The 18,561-nt window shown below is 28.9% G+C and overlaps 1 protein-coding gene and 1 long non-coding RNA gene across 4 annotated transcripts; one reads left to right on the top strand and one right to left on the bottom strand.

Annotated features, from left to right (window-relative positions):
* Positions 1-6,259: 6,259 nt before the first annotated feature.
* LOC137822818 (U-box domain-containing protein 30) lies at positions 6,260-8,252 on the bottom strand. Its single transcript, XM_068627820.2, has one exon. It carries the CDS (start codon positions 7,783-7,785, stop codon positions 6,505-6,507), a length of 1,281 nt encoding a protein of 426 aa, XP_068483921.1. The 5' UTR covers positions 7,786-8,252; the 3' UTR covers positions 6,260-6,504.
* A 7,613-nt stretch (positions 8,253-15,865) lies between these two features.
* On the top strand, positions 15,866-17,704 carry LOC150025186 (uncharacterized). Of its 3 annotated transcripts, XR_016515738.1 has the most exons (6): positions 15,866-16,130; positions 16,233-16,308; positions 16,674-16,924; positions 17,089-17,166; positions 17,270-17,339; positions 17,468-17,704. It is a non-coding gene; the product is annotated as an uncharacterized LOC150025186 (long non-coding RNA). The 3 variants fall into 3 exon arrangements; XR_016515739.1 differs by having other exon boundaries at positions 15,866-16,308; positions 17,279-17,339; XR_016515737.1 differs by having other exon boundaries at positions 15,866-16,308.
* The last annotated feature ends 857 nt before the right edge of the window (positions 17,705-18,561 follow it).

Here is an 18,561-nt window from a genome sequence, read left to right as displayed (position 1 = left end):
TAATATGCAAATTCACCTATCTATATATATGAGAGTATTTTGTAAAGTTTTTTCCACATCAACTAATTCAAATGCACTACAACACAATGTATAGATATGTACAAATTCACATTCTTTTCTTATATATTTTTTATGTAAATTTAAGTTTATGCTTTATTTATTTGTGATGGGGCCATTTGTAGAAATGAGTTTTCATCCTTATCTGTTTAATGAAAAACATGACTTAAAAGTATACAAATACATTTTTTTGCATAAAAATGAAAAATATAATAAATTATTATATTTTTAATCTAATAAATTACATAAAAGTTATCCATGTTTGAGTTAATGATAATTGTGAATCATGTAAAAACTTTTACACCACAAATTAATAAAAATTTATAATAGTATAACTTCGTAATATGGTGTAAAACTAACTATTTTTTTTTACTAAACTTAACTTTTATTGAACGTAAAAAGCTTGTCTTTTAAATAAAAGTATGCAAGTACTTGTATATTTAAAATCTACCATAAATTCATTTTTTTACATTATATCCCTCGTACACAAAATAATGTATTTTTCTCTTTTATTTATTTGTACTTGAGAGTTAAAATCAATACTACCAATTATATCTAAATGAAACCCGAATCAAATTAATTAGGATGACGTGTTTCCTTTTCAAGTGAAATAGAATCAGATCTCCTACTTTTTTTAGTATGTATGAAATAACATACAAAAATAAATATTATTTTATTGTTTTTATATTTTATCCATTCTACACTGGGCTATTCATTTGGGTTGAAAATTAAAGTTATTTTTAATAAAGTATTTAAGGATTTTGTTGTTTTCACTTCCCATTTTTTGTTTTGTTTATTGAAACACAAAAAATATGTACTAGTATTCATTGCCTGATTCAGTAACTTTTCAACAATACTCTTCTCACTCCTTTGCTCCATTTTCACATCCCCACCTTCAACTCCATTATAGGTTAATTTCTTCAATTTTTTAGAATGTACTTATAACTCATATCATGCATCCATGCATAATGGAAGCTTGTTTTTGTCATGTTAGAGACTCATACACCTAGAAACAAGTTTTGGTTTGAGTTTGTTACATACCCAAAACTTCATATGGTTATATACTAAAACTTTGATTTTTAAAGAATCAAAACAATTGTTATCACATAGAAATTATGATTGTATAATAACTTTTACTAAATCATTAAATTACAAATTCATACCAGCACAATGATCTATTAAATTTTTGTTAAAATTGAACAAAATAAGTAAAAGATTCACATTTAAATATATTTTTAAAAGATAGATATTACGTCAATTTCAATTTATATACACAATAAATTAAGTAATTTTAAAATAATATAAAATTTTGTATATATAATACATGTAAAAGAAACCTTCAATATAAAAAATATATTAAATATATAATATTGAATATATATATATATATATATATTGTAGATGAGAATCAAAATTTTATATTGTTCAACAGTGAAGTTTAATCAAATTTTATAAATTTAATTATTAGTTTAGTAATTTACAAGTTACAAGTTCAACAATACTCTCTCATGTACATTAGTGTTTTTTTTTATCAGCAATAAACAATGAATAAATGTGAGTCACTTTAGGGGTGACCTAACTCTTATATAAAAGACTTTTAACCTTTTTTACAACACACACCCCGCCAACTCCTAAATATTTAAATAAATTCGGAAAGAACCGCCTACAATCCACACTCTTATACCCAAACAAAACATCAAAACATCATCTCCATACAGACCAAATTATCAATACACCAATCAGAGAAGGAAAAGATTGCATCCTGCGACTTGGAAGTAACCCAAGCCCATTCCTTTAGTTGCACCAAAGCGAATACTTCCAATACATCTATTACACCCCCTTTAAATATTACTCTGTTTCTATGTTTCCAGATTTCGTTGACGACCGCGATCTAAATCACTCCCCAAACCTCATTTACCGAAACAAACTCATTGCTCAACCTAAACTGATAGAAATTTAGCAGTGGAACATTATGAAACACACTTTGCACGCCCAACAAAGCACAACAAAGGTTTCACACACGCCACGCAAAACTACACTCAAAGAACAGATGAGTGTGAGATTCCTCCTCCATCCCGCAAAGACTACACACAAAACTTACCACCGTGATCCCACGTTTTTCCAAATTAGCCTTAGTAGCCAACTTATTTTCCAACACCCTCCAAGCTGTAACATGTGCAGAAGGTACAACCTTACACTTCCAGAACTTCATAAACTCTCCCTCTCTCTCCCCTACTCGGCCCCCCCTTAGACAGAGATATCCAGCTTTAACCGAATACCCTACCTCCTCCCCTTCCTTCCACTAGTACATTAGTGTGTCCTTCTTTCAAATTCGTTTGTCATTGTGTACGATGGCGCGTCTAACATTTTTTTCGGTCGTAATCATAAATGTCAGTCTCGTTGTCTTATTTTCTTTTTCTTTTCTAATCTAGTATTGTTTTTGTGATCGAAGCATCGTTGACATTTCTCTCTCTCTCTAGAGTTGTTTTTCTCTCTATTGTGAAATGACTTATCTTAATGGTACTCGATATCTTTATATCTGTAAGGAGTTTGGTGCTTATGATTATATGCACTCGCTTGAGTATGTGTTAAATATAATTAACATATAAGTAAGTGTTGATCTATTTCTTTGTATCTTATGCCTGTCTCTAGTGGGACGGGATTGACAGAATCGTCACTTTTCAATTTTTTTCTTTTTTTTATAATTTTATTTATTTTTTTATTTTGTTGTAGTCATTGGTATCACTTTTTAGACAACAAAATTGAATCAAACTTTTATGTTCTAATTAGAGAAGATTTAATGTCTAATAGAATAAAGTAAATATCAATAATAATTCAATTAATCAAATTATGTATAAAGAAATTAATATAAATAAAATTATATAAAAACACATCGACCACCGCCAATTTTAATTCTAAAAGCATGACATCTTTCCTTAAAAATGCAAAATTTGAAGAAGGTGGGTTGACAGCTAGCCTGTCTTGCCTTATCCGGATTGGTGGGTTAAACGGACCGACCCAATATAAGCTGACGACTTCAAAAGATTGACCCGTCCCGCTGGACCTAACCCACTTTGTCATTCCTACATATAAAATTTCATTAATTCAATTATATTTATGATTAATGTAATAACTTACACTATGAAATTCTCAAAAAACTTATGTTAACAATATATATTTTTTAAGTTTTTTTATAATATACTTTATGAATAATTAAAATGATAATTTTATAAATACACATAGTTAAATTTATAATATTTATTTTATTTAATAGTTGATGATGGATATTTAGGTTATTAATGTTGAAGATAAATCCGAAACTTATAGGTAACTACAAAATATTAAAATCTACATTATTAAATAACTTCCATTACAATAGAATAGATGATTTTGGGGACAATAACAAAAACTATTTATTTGAATTATGCGATAAAAATTGACGGAGTGAAAACCAAAAGATGAATGGAAAATAGTTCATAAGTGAGTAAAAATAAAATTTAGTTGGATTAGAATAAATGGAAAGTAGAAGAAACTATTTTTATTATAATATTATTTTATTTTATTTTATCATTTATATAGTATTATTGTTTTATTTATTCATTATATTTTAAAATATAAAAGATGCATCATATAATCAAATGATAGAGTTAATTGTATAACTATTTTGTTTTTTATTTTTGCTCGAATATATGTTGTGATAAAAATAGTAGCAAACGAAGCCTAGGTGATAAAAATAAAATCAGTGACCTACAATAAGGGGCGAGCAGAGAAAAATAAGTACGCAATATGTAAGAAAAGCTGTGTTACAAACCTAAAATTTATAAAACATCAATAATGTTGAAGTAGCATTAGACATAGTAAAACATTGATGATTTTAGAACGAAAACCTAACACATCATAAGATATTAGATATAGAAGGAAGCTATTACCAGTTCACTTCAGCTTCCAATTAGGTTATAATCACTAAATACTTAAAAATGTCAGAAACGCATTATTAAACAAACAAATTGACTATTTATTTCAATTTACAAAAATTCACACACAAAATGCGAGTTTTACTTTTGGTTCAATAAGTATTGCTCGTAATTATAAATTTTAATCAATGATAAAAATAGTAGAAAAAATGTTTTAAAAAGTAATTTGTTGTATACCATATATACGTAACCAATAATTCTTACATCTAGATAATATTAAGTATTATTTTATCTTGGTATGTTAGAGATTAGAAACAGAACACCCAAAACTCTCACATCTTAGCCATACCAAGTACCTCGTTATCATAGCAGAATTGAAATACCAAACAAATCAGAATCATGCAAACTTGGCATATTCATTTAGAGTGTCACAAACATTAACCTATTAACCTGAACATAATTATGAAAAATTAGGTGGCTAAGGAAAATTAACAACGATTATTTACCTAGCAAATCACCTAAATAAATAATGGTCTCAAAAAGAAGACTTTGACTTATGCAGATCCAGAAGTAAAAACTCATCTCAAAGTGCTATAAATAGTTAGTGTTGGAAAAATTAGAATTAATTCTTGTTCTTTTGTGTAGATACAAATGGACGCTTGCGGAAACAATAAACAAATAAAAAAAATAGAGCAAAAGAGAAAATGACACCGAAAAATTTTAATGTGAGAAAAACCTCTTTAAGTTGAGAAATAAAAACCCACGTAACCTAGTCCATAAAATATCTCCACTATGAAAGTAGTATTACAATATTTGTTTCTCTTATTCTTTGAGGATAAGACTCAATCTCACCCAACAAAGATATAATACAAGGTCTCTCTATCATCTCACTAGGATTTCTAATCTCATAGTGGATATCTATTCTTTCATTTCTCTTTATGTTGTTCTTCTCCCTTACTTGTATTTTTCTTTCTCACAAGTTTTCTAATGAGAGTAAGGCTTTTTCCTAAAGAGATAAAGGATAATTAATGTTTATTACATTTTCAAGATACTTTGAAATTACTATTTTCAACTTTTTAGGTTAGACTTCATAGTCTTCAAAAGAAATATAATTCAAAGACTTTGAAATGTTTATCACTGAATATACTCAATGGATCAATTACCAATATTCATTGGTCATGGTCTCCTATTAAATTAAGAAGAGATTCTCAACAAATCTTCCTGACTTAATTGAAGGGTATCAATAATCCAGCTCCCCTACAACAGTCTATTAGCTTCTTAGGTGAAATTGCATTGGTCAACATGTCAGACCAGTTATCATCTGTATTAACCTCCTCTAGTTGTAACTTTCCCTCTTCCAAAGCATTTTGTATCCAAGAATAACGATAATCAATAAATATACTTAATGAATCAATTACCAATATTCATTAGCATAATTTTTCATTAAATTAAGGATAAATTTCCAATAGACTATAATTCTCACACTTAAAAGATTTTATTTGAAACTCTTACTGATATCTTGTTAAAGAGAATCTTATTTAGCATTGTCTTTGAAACTCTTACTAAGAAATGAGAGCTAAAATAAAGACATAAAAAAACGAGATTATACCGAAAACAGTGATTCAAAGAGTAGAAGGCGTTATACGTTTCCTAGTGACCTTGCTTAGGAGAGGCCCTTGATGGTGGTAAATGTTGTATACTACTTTTTGTTTCCCTTTAACTGAAATTTAGAAAGAAAAAAAAAAGATCTTGAATTTAGCGCGAGAATTTGTTAAATAATTTTGAGACTGTTCAAATAAAATGAGGCCGCGCCCATTTCCATGGAAGACGAGATTTGTGAAAATTAAATATGAAAAAGCATGCTATAAATTATGTGTCATCGTCTTCCTCAACATTTAAAATTACTACACTTTTTATTTAATACTCTATAGTCACCCGATCTTGACCACACCTAATCCAGATTCTTCCTTGTTGACCCTTCATCTTTTTTCTCCCAAAAACCACACTTTCTGTCCTGTCATCAACGCTACACTCTTCCCGCAATAACACAAAGTAAATCAATTATCTGTTTAGACCAGAGCAAGTGCACACATTTTTTTATTTATTTAATTAGACAGAAATAAAAAGGGAAAATATCTTTGAATTTCAAAAGCAAAAATTAAAATCTTCATTTGATTCCAATTAAAAAAAACTCTCTTATTTCCTCACTTTTTTTTTATTAAACCAAAAAAGGATTGATTTATGAGTCCTCCTCCTCCAGCTAATCCTAACACACCGGAACAAAAAAGTGGGGCTTCAGAATAAATTGGACTACTATTGCATTATCGTTTTCTATGATCTTACAACTCAGCTTCCCACAATTATTTCAAAAACACACAGCGTTATCCGATCCATGCTGATTTGAATTTCCAACCAACTCTAACCTAATTAGTAGTACCACCAACTAGTTGTTATGTTCCAACTGTCAATTCTCAATTGCCACAAAAAAAAGTATACGTATACCAAGTTACTATGAACAAATTTTTCTTCATTTTCATTGTATTGTGGCAGTAAGCATACACTTAGAAATCAAGATGCTAGAAGAGTAATCTAAACTGCACATTTTCAAAAACTCCGCAGATTTCTGCTTTAGAACCGGGTTGCAACCGCTCTGAATCACTAGAAGTAGCTTCGCCGCCAACCCTGCTTCAACCGCTTTTGAAGCACATTCTTCAGGGGCAAGCTTGTAAATAGCCCACAAAATCGACAATGCGAATTGTGTGCAACTTTCTGAGACTCTCATCACCAACTTGACCACACTGGGAATAATATTGGGACACTCTTTCAAAGCTAATCTTCCCTCAGGAAGTGTTGACAAGACTTCAAGAATATTAAGGGCTATCTCTAAACACTCGTTGTTCAAAGTGGGCAAAAGCTGAATCAGCTGAGGCACTGCACCTATGCTTACAATTGTGCTTCTAACCGATTCACGCGAACACACGATTTTGAGTAATATGAGTCCAGTTAAAACGCTTGTTGGGTGTTTTTTATCTCTCACTAACCTTAAAACCCCAACCAAAAGACTCAAACTTGATAAAACAACGGTCTCGGAGGGGTTACCTTCCACCAACAACGTTTGAATCAACTTGGCGCAATTCATCTTGGTCTGGATGGTTCCCTCGTTCATGATGTCCACCAACAAAGAAACCTTGGCGGGTTGCATGAGATTTCTCTTCAGTTCCGAACCCAAATCCAAATTCACAAGAATCCCAATTGCTTCCGACCCAACCGCGTGCGAGGTGAAAGGACCCAACAGGGAAGAAATCAAGGCAAGCCCGTTGTTTTCCTCGACGGTTTTCCTGGTGGAGAGGTGGGAATCGACGAGCTTGCGAAGCTGTTTGAGGGCGCGAACTCTGTTTTGACCCTTGACCCTTTTGAGCGTGTCGAGGAGCTCCAAGGCGGTGCCTTGAACGTCCTCGAGCTTCTTCTTCATGGCCAAGAACTTCTGCGAGAACCAGGAGAGGATGAAGTGGCGGAGAGTGGTGTTGGGCGTGACGGAATCGTCCCAGAGGTCTTGCATTGTTGTGGGGCAGGTGTTGTGGCCGAGGGAGAACCATTTGAGGATGTTGGAACGGTCGTAGGTTTGTCCCGTGCAAAGGGTGACGGGGTCTTGCATTGGCTCCAGCGAGATTGGGCAGATGAAAACGGAAGGGACCTCAATGGATGACTCAAGCTCCTCAATCAACGTTTTCAGATCCAAAACGCCAGCACCATTAGCATCCTTCGTGGTGGTTGTTGTTTCTGTTGCCACTAGGTCTTCTTGGTACGGAGGCATTGTTGCATACGTGCACTTGATTTTTCTATAAGTGGAAGTTGAAGGGGTGAGGTGCGAGTTGGAGTTGGAGAAAGGGAAAATTGTGAACGAGGATAAGAAGAAGCGTGTGGGAGAGGGGAAAGGAGGGAGGGAGGGAGCAATAAAGAAAGGTGGAGAGAGAGCTAAGAAGTGCTTGTCAAAGGGACAACTTTATTTTCCACCCTTTGCTTTTTTTTTTTTTTTTTTATGCCTTTCTTTAACTGTGCTGCCTTTCTTTGGTCAAAAAAGTAGTGCTCCGCTTATTCATCATGAACGACATGATTGAGTCTTAATTTTCATCGCCAATACCGAGGCACTCTTCCTCCTCAAGCTTCGAAAAAGTGTAGCAAATCACCCACTCCAGACCATAATTAAAAAACTAAATAAAAAAAAAGGAGAGAGAGAATAACAAAATCAAGTCCACAACACAGTACAGAACTCCAAGAACAAACACTGCGCCTCAGTGTACCCAATGATACAAAATATATAGTTGAAGCAACAGAGACCAGCATCAAATAACCGTGGAATAGAACCACCAAGGAAGAAAAAGCTCTGTTCTGTGTTTTTATGAGACTGTCGTGCTACCTAACTACTCTCAAAGCGCTTCCAATATACTGTTTTACAAGATTTTCTCATTTTTTTTATACGAAATCAAAGATAGATAATTAATTATCAAGTGATTCTGATATTTTTTATAATTACATTTTTGTTCACAATGTGACAAGAGATTATATTTATGTGGATAAAAGATTAAAAAAATGTGTTAAAATAATGAGGGTTAGATTGGATCTAAAAATGGTTGATTCCTTTTGAAGTAGTGATGGGGTAGGGGGTGGGCTTGGTGAGGCTTTATTAAACGAGGGTGCAGCACACGAGTGCATAGAGTGATACGAAAATTTTAACTTTGAGGTCAGTGACAGAGTGTGGTGCTGTGTGTTTCTTTTGAGCTCCTTTTTATTAATATCTGATACTGCTACTGTAGTGGTACATATATAGAGAGAGAGTGTGTGGTATGCAATGCATGAGTTAATCTTGAGCTTGAAGACGCAACCTGGGACCCGGACAGATAGTCAAAAAGGTAACCAGATGCCACCAACCGAGAATTATTAAAGAGTGTGCTAACCGACGTCGTTTCTGTCACTCGACTCAATTGGTTCAAACTCTCAAGACAGTTTTCTTCCAACTTTTTTTTTTTACTCTCTTCCTTATTTCGATTCCACCATTCCTTCATACAAGAATACAGATTAAAAAATTAATAAATAAAAACATGTTTTTATTTTTTATCCTTATCTTTAAGGAAGTCTCTAATACTCTTAAACAAATATATGGTTAGTAGAATCATTTTAAACGATACTTTACATTTTTAAAAAAATGTTATCATCTAACTATTAAAAAAGTATTGATTTTTGTCCTCTTTCCTATTACCGAATAGAAACTATATCAATAGTTTTTATTCAAATAAACAATATCTAAAATCTTTTAGTTGTATCCTTCATTGTCTGTAGAATTTAACTTTAACTACTAATTTTGTTAAAATGTTTTTTTGGAAAATAAAAGTATTTTTTATGATTTAATTTTGTTAAAAACGACGTCTTGAAATTTATCGCTTGTAATTTATTTGTTATAATTGAAACTATTCAATAAATGTTAATCTTTATATATAAAAAAAAATCGGATGGTATTTTTCATATTTTGTTGGCTAGTAAAAAATAGAGCTTTCTTGAAACCGATATTCTTGAAAAAAGTAATAATGACTTATTTCTTGCTGTTAGTATCAAACTATTTTAAACATAATGTATTATTAATTGAAATTATTAAAAATAGTATAGATAGGAGTATTTTTATTATTTAAATAAATTTTGATGAATTTTATTCCCATTTCCGAGGGCTAATTGGTTGTCTCATAAAAGGCACGGTGGCAGAAATGCTATTTGTAGGCAGTTGGACGGTCAAACATCATTATTATATGGTTTAGGGTTTATCTTGATTAAGGAATTTGGTGAGTTCTCTCTCATAATAAACACGAACCAACCAGTGGAAGTGCAGTTGGATTTAGGTTTTTGAATCCGAGTGTTTCACTTTGGTATTTTCAATAACACTATTATAGAATGGTGTCATCAATGCTTAAGCAGTGTGGATTTTTGAATATGATGGTAGTAGTACATAGGAATCTTTTAGAAGACATATTCGATTTTTGTATCTAAAGAAAACCTAGTGACAGTAGAATAAAATAGAGTAAAAAAGAGGTGTGTTGTATTATGTGGATAAGATTTGTAGTGAAGCTGAAAATTAGAGGAGAGATTGGGTGAGGGTGAGGGAGAGAGAATGGAGAAAACCCGTGGCCAGAAAGAAAAGGAATAAGCAAGTGCACGAGGGCATGTTCCTCTTTCTCTTTCCACCAAAAGTGGTCAAAACCAATGTCAGAAAGGCCAAAGGGGATGCCATTGCCATTGCCTGTGCCTGCAAACAAAGAATGAATTCTAAACAAAAAAGTAAATCTAGTCAAATTATTTAGCTGGCATTTAACCGAGGCCAAAGGGTGTCTCGTGTATCGTACCAACCCTTTTTTTTTTTTCCATCTCTCAACTCATCTCAACCTCACGGAGAGACCAATTCACCTTTTCAACCTTCACCTTCGAATTTCGGACACCTGCTTCCTCAATCACCCACTGCTATGTCTTTTATATATAAAACTTAACTTTTTATTTTATTTTTTCTCCTTTTCAAATTTCAAACACACAAAAACTAACATTTAAATATTTATTATTTTTTTCACTCATAAAATTTGTATTAACTGGTTATTATCATAGTTCGGTTTCGAGCTGACCGAGATCCGTACGGGTGGGTCGGTTGTCCGACACACTTTATCCATTGAATATTTAATCCAAAATCAGTTAAGCTAATCTATCATTAAGAATTAGATAATACGTCTTAAGTGTGATCTATTTTACTAATCAGACTCAATAAGATAAGTTCATTAAAATAATATAAATAACGCATATTTTAAGAAGAAAAGTATGTCATTATTACTGTACACCCCGAGTGCCGAATACCCTTTTTACTAACTTGAGCGTCAGAGTGTCTTCTGCAGGTACCTCCCCTATTTGTCATTCACCCGAAACTGCGAGACCGAGAGCCGAAGAAGTAATACGAAAGCTAGAAAGATCACAATGAAACGTTGAAAACCTACTTAAAAGAAGAAAGAAGACAAACCTCTTCAATAATTCTCTAAATCTCATCTCCCTGTCAAGAACAAATTAGTTAATGTTTAAATCAAAAATTGAAGAAATCAACGTTTGTGGATGCAGTTAAATCTACCCAAGCCTTCGACATTCCAACTTTATGTTTGTATACTGTTTACTTTGTTGATTTTTCTGGTGTGTGGTTGGAATACTCTGCGGATGAAAAGGGATGTGATATTTGATAAACGTATGCTTTCTTCCTGTTAATAGTCAAATTTTGTTTACGTGGATTTTGGTTTTCAATTGGACTACACTACAAAGCTTTATATGTTTTTCACCTTGGAATCAAATTGTGGTTCTCGCAACTTCATTTAACACTGTTTAACTTCCAGTTAAATAACATGTTACACGACTTCAAATCTTAATTCAAAATTTAATTTGAACCTTTATACGTAAACAAGTAGCTAATTCTGTTTTGTTTTTGTTAAACTGGATTATATATGTGCATAAAAACGTGTGCTCCATTCAAACTTGATAGTGGTTGAATTGAATGCTAACTTAATTGACAAAAGCAATTAGCAGAGTGTCAGAGTTTTTAAAAGAAGCTTTACGCAGAAATTAAAAATATAACTTGGGAGGATTAAAATTGGATAACGAAAGTTAAAGGAAAGTATTGAAAGAAAAATAACTTTAAAATGATAGTGTATAAAATTACAGTTAAAATTGAAAATAATTTAACTCCAAGAAAGGAGAAACAGTGTAAAAGCAAAGTACTTCAATCATAGACGGGTAAGCAGAAGTTTAAATTCTGACAAGAAATGCCAATGTCCTGAGAAATAAATGCTTGAAATAAAGTCTTGTAATTAAAGAAAGAGATGCAAAACAAAATTAAAATGTTTGAAAATAAATTTGAAAGCAAGTGATCAGATACTGAGAAGTAAGTGCCTGATTTTATTTTGAAATATAACTTTTTCAAAGAAATGTTTTTCTAACTCATTCTTCAAAGAATTTCACTTTTTTTTTCAAAAATATTTTTTATGAATTTCGAAACATATTTTCACGATAATATTAATATTATCATCCTTATCATTCTCATATCTATGTAACCGGTCACCATAAATATACTTTTAAATTAATTTTAATATGGTACAAAACTTTAACGATCTATTTATTTTGTAATTAAAATTTACAAAAAAAGTAAAATTAAAATTATTTTTCAGAAAGTAAGATACAATTGTGATTTTTTAAAATTTTGAAACCCAAAACAACAACCATCCAAATTTCAGTTTCAAAGTTTAAAGTGACATATTAAAACACGAATAGATCAGATTAATAAAAAATGGAAAATAAATAGTTAAATATTTTTTAAATAAAAATATATAATTTAACCGTAATTTTTTTTTTGTTGATTTTAATTATTTATAGATAAGCTTTAAAAAAATATTTAGATATGAAAGTTGTTTAAAATGTTAGTAGTATTTTTAAATCAATACTATTTATTTACAATGTTTTTCTTTTAAATTTATATATTATTCTATCAAAAACAATAAAATAACTTAAGTGTTTGAATTTGGATTTGAGAAATATTATTCAAATAAAATTATTTTTATTTTAATTCTCAAAGTAGACCTATATACTCTTTCTTTTGAAGAATTTAGTTACCTGAGAGGTGAATTCTCAACTTGAAAAAAATAGGTTAGAATTTAAGTCAACCTGATTTTTCAATGTTTTTAAAATAAAATAAAAAGGAAAAGAAAATCTCTCAGTACTGATTATAGTTTCCCAAATTCGGTGCAGAAAATAAATAAGTATGATTTAAGAATTAAAGTGAGAATAAATTTATTTAGATAATTTTTTTAAAACAGGTTTATTTTAATATTTTAAGTATTTTATACTTAATTCAATAACCTAGTGAATGAGCTAATAACGGGTTAGTATGAAAATTCATCATTTTCTTTAAAAATTATAAAAAAGAAATCAAATTTATAGTTCTTATAATGTATTTTAATATTTATTGTTGTAAAAAACATAATTTTATTTTTTTTATTATTGTTAATTTATTTTATAAATTTGTTTACTTTAATACTAATAAAAATATATATTCAAATAAAATGTAAAGCAAATTATTAAGATATGTTATATTTAATTTTATAAAATAAATATATAGTTTTTCTTTTCTAGCTGACTCGTCAACTGGGGAGTCCATGCCCTCGGTGGAGGAGCCAAGGTTTCGAATTCCTTTTCAATTGGTGGACCAATCTGACTTCATCCTTTTTTTACGTGTCAGACAAACCCTTGTTTTCTTTCCCCAATTTTCTTGTTAAAGTGCTATTTTTTTTCTTTTTCTCTTCTAAACAAATTCGTGATCACAAAAAAACATGGGATTATAATCAATTACGTCAACAATTAATTATGAAAATTATTTAATTTGTATAACTATTCAAAAACAAAAGCATCATTTCTTTTTTCAGTCTGATTGGATTAGGGGTATATTGTTCCTGCATACTCAGACGAGAGTGAAGGTACATTTCCTATTTGGATAAGCAAATAGAAGAGGATGGGAGAATGAGAAAGAGAGTTTTCTCAAAATTACATAGAAATAAGGAGGAGAAGAGAGAAAGTCATACACAAATATATAAAATAACTTATATATTCTCATTTTTATTCATAATCTTTACCATAAATTATTCACATTCTACATTTATATTTTTTTTAAAAATATACTACACATATAATAAAACATAAAAAATATAATTAAATTATAAAATGCAATTATAAAAAAATAAAATTATTATATGTATATATTTATAAAGATAAATAATTATATTGAAAATTTATATATATAATCCACTAGGTATAACCTATAAATAATTGATTACGTATATAAATTCTATAACATAGACGATTATATATGTTAACTTAATCGATTATGATATATAAATTTTATAATAATTATTAAAATAATTATTTATAATAATGTAATTTAATTATATAATATAATAACAAAATAAATAATAATATTATAAATATATATATATATATATATATTATAATAATAAAAAATATATTAATATTGATAATATGAATATTTAAATATTAAAATAACAATAATATTTATAAAATTATAATGAATATAAATTAAATAAAATTATTATTAATTATTATTTTTATTTTATTTTATTTATATCAAATATTTAATAATAATATTAAAAATAAAATAAAAAAATATTTATAATTAAAATAATAGAATTATTTATATAAAATAATATAATATTATTATTACTAATTATAAAAAATAAATTGATTAATTATTTAAAATATAAGAATGAATTTGTAAAAATATAAGAAACTTGTATTTTTTTATTTTTTAAAATAACTATTCAAAGATAATAATATATAACATTTTAATTAAATCAAGTTTACATAAAAATGTTTTTAAAGATAAGGGTAAATTTGTAAATTTATACCTATAAAAATAATTCAAAATATTTTAATAATCATCACATCACTCACAAACTTCAATAAACTTTCATGAGACATCCACTCTAACATATTTCAATTCAAATATTCTTAACTTTCTTTTCAAATTCTTACACTTTCACTCTCCTATATCCTTAATTTTTCACTCTCTAATCCAAACAAAACATTATAGACCCGAAATAACTCATCTCATTAGGAGTATTTATAAAATGTTCTTATACCTAAAAAAAACTAAATAATTAATACTCTATTATTGACATGATAAATGTTATTAAATACAAATTTATTTGATTTTGATTTTTTTTATACTCAAATGAGTTTTTATGTAAATAGGTTTGGATTAACACGAATAATGGAGTTAATAATTGTAGTGAATTAATATTTTATAATAATCTTAATAGGTGTCTAAAGAATAACTGAAATATTTTTTCCATATGTATTCAATTAACCTTTTCAAATTGATCAAGTTATTTCTTGTCACTTCGATGTGTCTTTCATGGGTTAAAGACATGAGATTTCTCAATAGAAACATGCCACCCATATTCAATAAATGTTGCTCTCCACACTATAAGCTTGTGTTTTGACCTGGGTTAATAGTGTTCATCCTGATGAAATGACAGATTTATTCCGTTTGCATCCATTGTAGTGGATTTGGGAAAAAAGTTTTTTCTTCCTAGTATTCAATGATTTACGAAAGAAAACCACATAAATAGTATTCTTTTATATTATTATACTTATATTACGCTGACAAAAAAATATAAAATCAATTATATATACAACATAATTAACTATATTACAAAATAAAAATATTAAATATATTTATGATAAAAATAAAAATATTATATATTTAAAAGAAAATAAAATATTATATATATATATATATATATATTAATAAAAATAAAATAATTAATGTATATAATTCTATAAGATAATCTATATTTTATGTATATAAATTTATAATATAATAATTATAATAAAATAAATAATAATATTATAAAGAATTTTTAATAATAATAAATTATTATTATGAATAATATAAACATTAAAATATTAAAATAATAATAATATTTAAAATTAATTATAAATTATAAATTTAATAATATTAATAATAATTAAAATAAATTTTTAAAATAATGATAATCTATACCTATATATAAAGGGGATTCTCCTCTTAACTGTTCTTAATTTTTTTTCCTATTTTATCCTTTTATTAATATTTAATTTTATTATTATATTATGGTCTCATTTCTTATTCTCCACTTAACTGCTCTCAATTTTTTTCCCATTTTATCCTTATATTAATATTTAATTTTATTATTGTATTATGGTCATTGTGCCCTTTCTTATTTTTTCTACCATATCTATAAATATAACAAATAGAAGGCACTTCCAGGGTAAGTTTTAAAAAAAATTCAAAAAGAAAAAAATTCAAATTTTAACTAAAAATAGCAAGCTGAAACTCATTCTGGGAGTGACAAGTGGCACTCTATATGACTTACACGTGTCCAAAATCCCATTTCTTTAAATACTATCTTTCTTTATATACCCTTTCAGCCTTTCTCTCTCCTATTACTCAACTTCTCCGATCTCTCTTGGTTTCTTCTTCTCTGCGTTTCCTTTATTCTTCATTTCTGGGTTCTTCATTTCAGCCTTCTCCTTCTCCAGGTGACTATTTCTTCATCTCATTTACGATTTCTTTGTTCCACCGCATAAACATGAAAACTTATTTTGTTTTTCTTATCAAAGTTTCGTTCTTTTCATGTTTAGGATGAACTTTTTTCTTCTTTGGGTTTCCTGCACCGATCTTCTCTGGGTTTCCTGCGGTTCTCTCCTATTTCTCCAGGTTATTATTTCTTCTTTTTGGGTTTTTCTTATCAAAGTTTCGTTCTTTTCATGTTTCTACCGTTTATTTTCCTCCTTGTTCTTCACATGCTTGATTCTGTGTTTTCTCATTTACGATTTCTTTGTTCCACAGCATAAAAATGAAATATTTTTTGGTTTTTCTTATCAAAGTTTCGTTTTTTTCATGTTTCTGATGATTTTTCTTCTTCTTTGGGTTTCCTGCGGTTCTCTCCTATTTCTCCAGGTTATTATTTCTTCTTTTTGGGTTTTTCTTATCAAAGTTTCGTTATTTTCATATTTCTACCGTTTATTTGCCTCTTTGTTGTTCACATGGTTGATTCTGTGTTTTTTTGTTACTTTTGACAGCATCAAAATGATATTCATCTACATTTCAGTTTCTGCAGCAACCGGTAGTGGAAGTGGAATGGATTTTCAAGCACCAAGGTGAGATCTTTTCCTTCCTCGGTTTGTCTGTCATCATTTTTTTTTTCATTTTTCACTTTGCTGTTGATTTAATCTTTTCTGGAGTTTTTCCATCTACATTTCAGTTTCTGCACCAACCGGTGGTGGAAGTCGAATGGGATTTTCGTTCATATCAACCATGTTCAAGCACCAAGGTGGATTTTGTTCATCTCATTTACGATTTCTTTTTTCCACCGCATAAAAATTAAATCTTTTTTTGTTTTTCTGATCAAATTTCGTTCTTTTCATTTTTCGACCGTTTATTTGTTTCTTTGTTGTTCACATGGTTGATTTTGTGTTTTTTTGTTATTTTTGACAGCATCAAAATGATATTCATCTACATTTCAGTTTCTGCAGCAACCGGTAGTGGAAGTGGAATGGATTTTCAAGCACCAAGGTGAGATCTTTTCCTTCATGTGTTTGTCTGTCCTCATTTTTTTTTCATTTTTCACTTTGCTGTTGATTTAATCTTTTCTGGTATTTTTCCATATACATTTCAGTTTCTTCAGCAACCGGTAGTGTAAGTGGAATGGGATTTTCGTTGATATCCATCTTTTTTTCAGCATCAAGGTGAAATCTTTTCCTTCCTTGGTTCTCATTGTTGTTTTCATTGTTTATTTTTTTTGCTGATAAAATCTTTAATGGTGTTTTTTTGTGTTTATTTCATAAATCTCATACATGTGTTTATTTTCTTTTAGGATCTTTATCCTAAGGCCAAAAAAAGCTTCTGTTAAATTTGGTTGTGGATGGAGGAAATTTTGTCAGATACATGTACTGTGTGAAGACCACAAACTGATCTTTGAAAGTGGACTAACCCCAATTCATATGATGGTGTTGTTAGTGCTTCAAAATTCAATATTGTATTCAGAATTTATTTATAGATAGATGTAATTTCCAAATTGTTGTAATGTCGAGTATAGAAAATTAATTCTTTACTTTATTTTGGTTATCAATTTTGTTTTAAATTTTTATTCGCATTAATGTACTCTTCAGACAAATTCAAATTCGAAATTCAAATTCAAATCTATAAATACATTTAAAAGTCCAAGATCATTAATTACCTGACTTATTTTGCTGAATCAAATCTTCTTTTTCTGACTTATTTTGCTGCTGCCGCACACTTTTTTTCGAATTCCAAGATTATTATTATTATTATTATTATTATTATTATTAATCTGCAAATATTTAATTTTTGATATTTTCAAATTGTTTAATTCCAAGATCATTAATTACCTTTTTGATTCATATATTCTTTTTTCTGACTTCCCACTTATTTTCAATTCCCAGATAATCTTCAAATCTATAAATACATTTAAAAGTCCAAGATCATTAATTACCTTTTTGATTCATATCTTCTTCTGAATCATATCTTCTTTTTCTAACTTATTTTGCTGCTGCCGCACACTTTTTTTCGAATTCCAAGATTATTATTATTATTAATCTGCAAATATTTAATTTTTGATATTTTCAAATTTTTTAATTCCAAGATCATTAATTTTTTCTGACTTCCCACCTATTTTCCATTCCCAGATAATCTTCAAATATTTAATTACCTCTCTGATTCATATCTTCTTTTTCTGACTTCTCTGCTTCTGCACAGTTATTTCCAATTCCCAGATTATTAATTACCTTTTTATTCATATATTCTTTTTCTGACTTCTCTGCTTCTGCCCCATTTATATATTCATATTTTCAAATTTTACAATTCCAAGATCATTAATTACCTTTCTGATTCAAATATTCTTTTTCTGATTTCTCTGCTTTTGCACACTTATTTTCAATTCCCAGATTA

Source organism: Phaseolus vulgaris, chromosome 9 (assembly GCF_051622355.1).
Source record: "Phaseolus vulgaris cultivar YP4 chromosome 9, ASM5162235v1, whole genome shotgun sequence".
NCBI lineage: Eukaryota > Viridiplantae > Streptophyta > Magnoliopsida > Fabales > Fabaceae > Phaseolus > Phaseolus vulgaris.
The sequence above is the reverse complement of the archived record's forward strand: the minus strand, read 5'-3'. Positions and strand labels throughout refer to the sequence as shown.

Coding starts and splice junctions, on each gene's coding strand:
- LOC137822818 (XM_068627820.2), bottom strand. CDS start 7,785: ATGCCTCCGTACCAAGAAGACCTAGTGGCAACAGAAACAACAACCACC.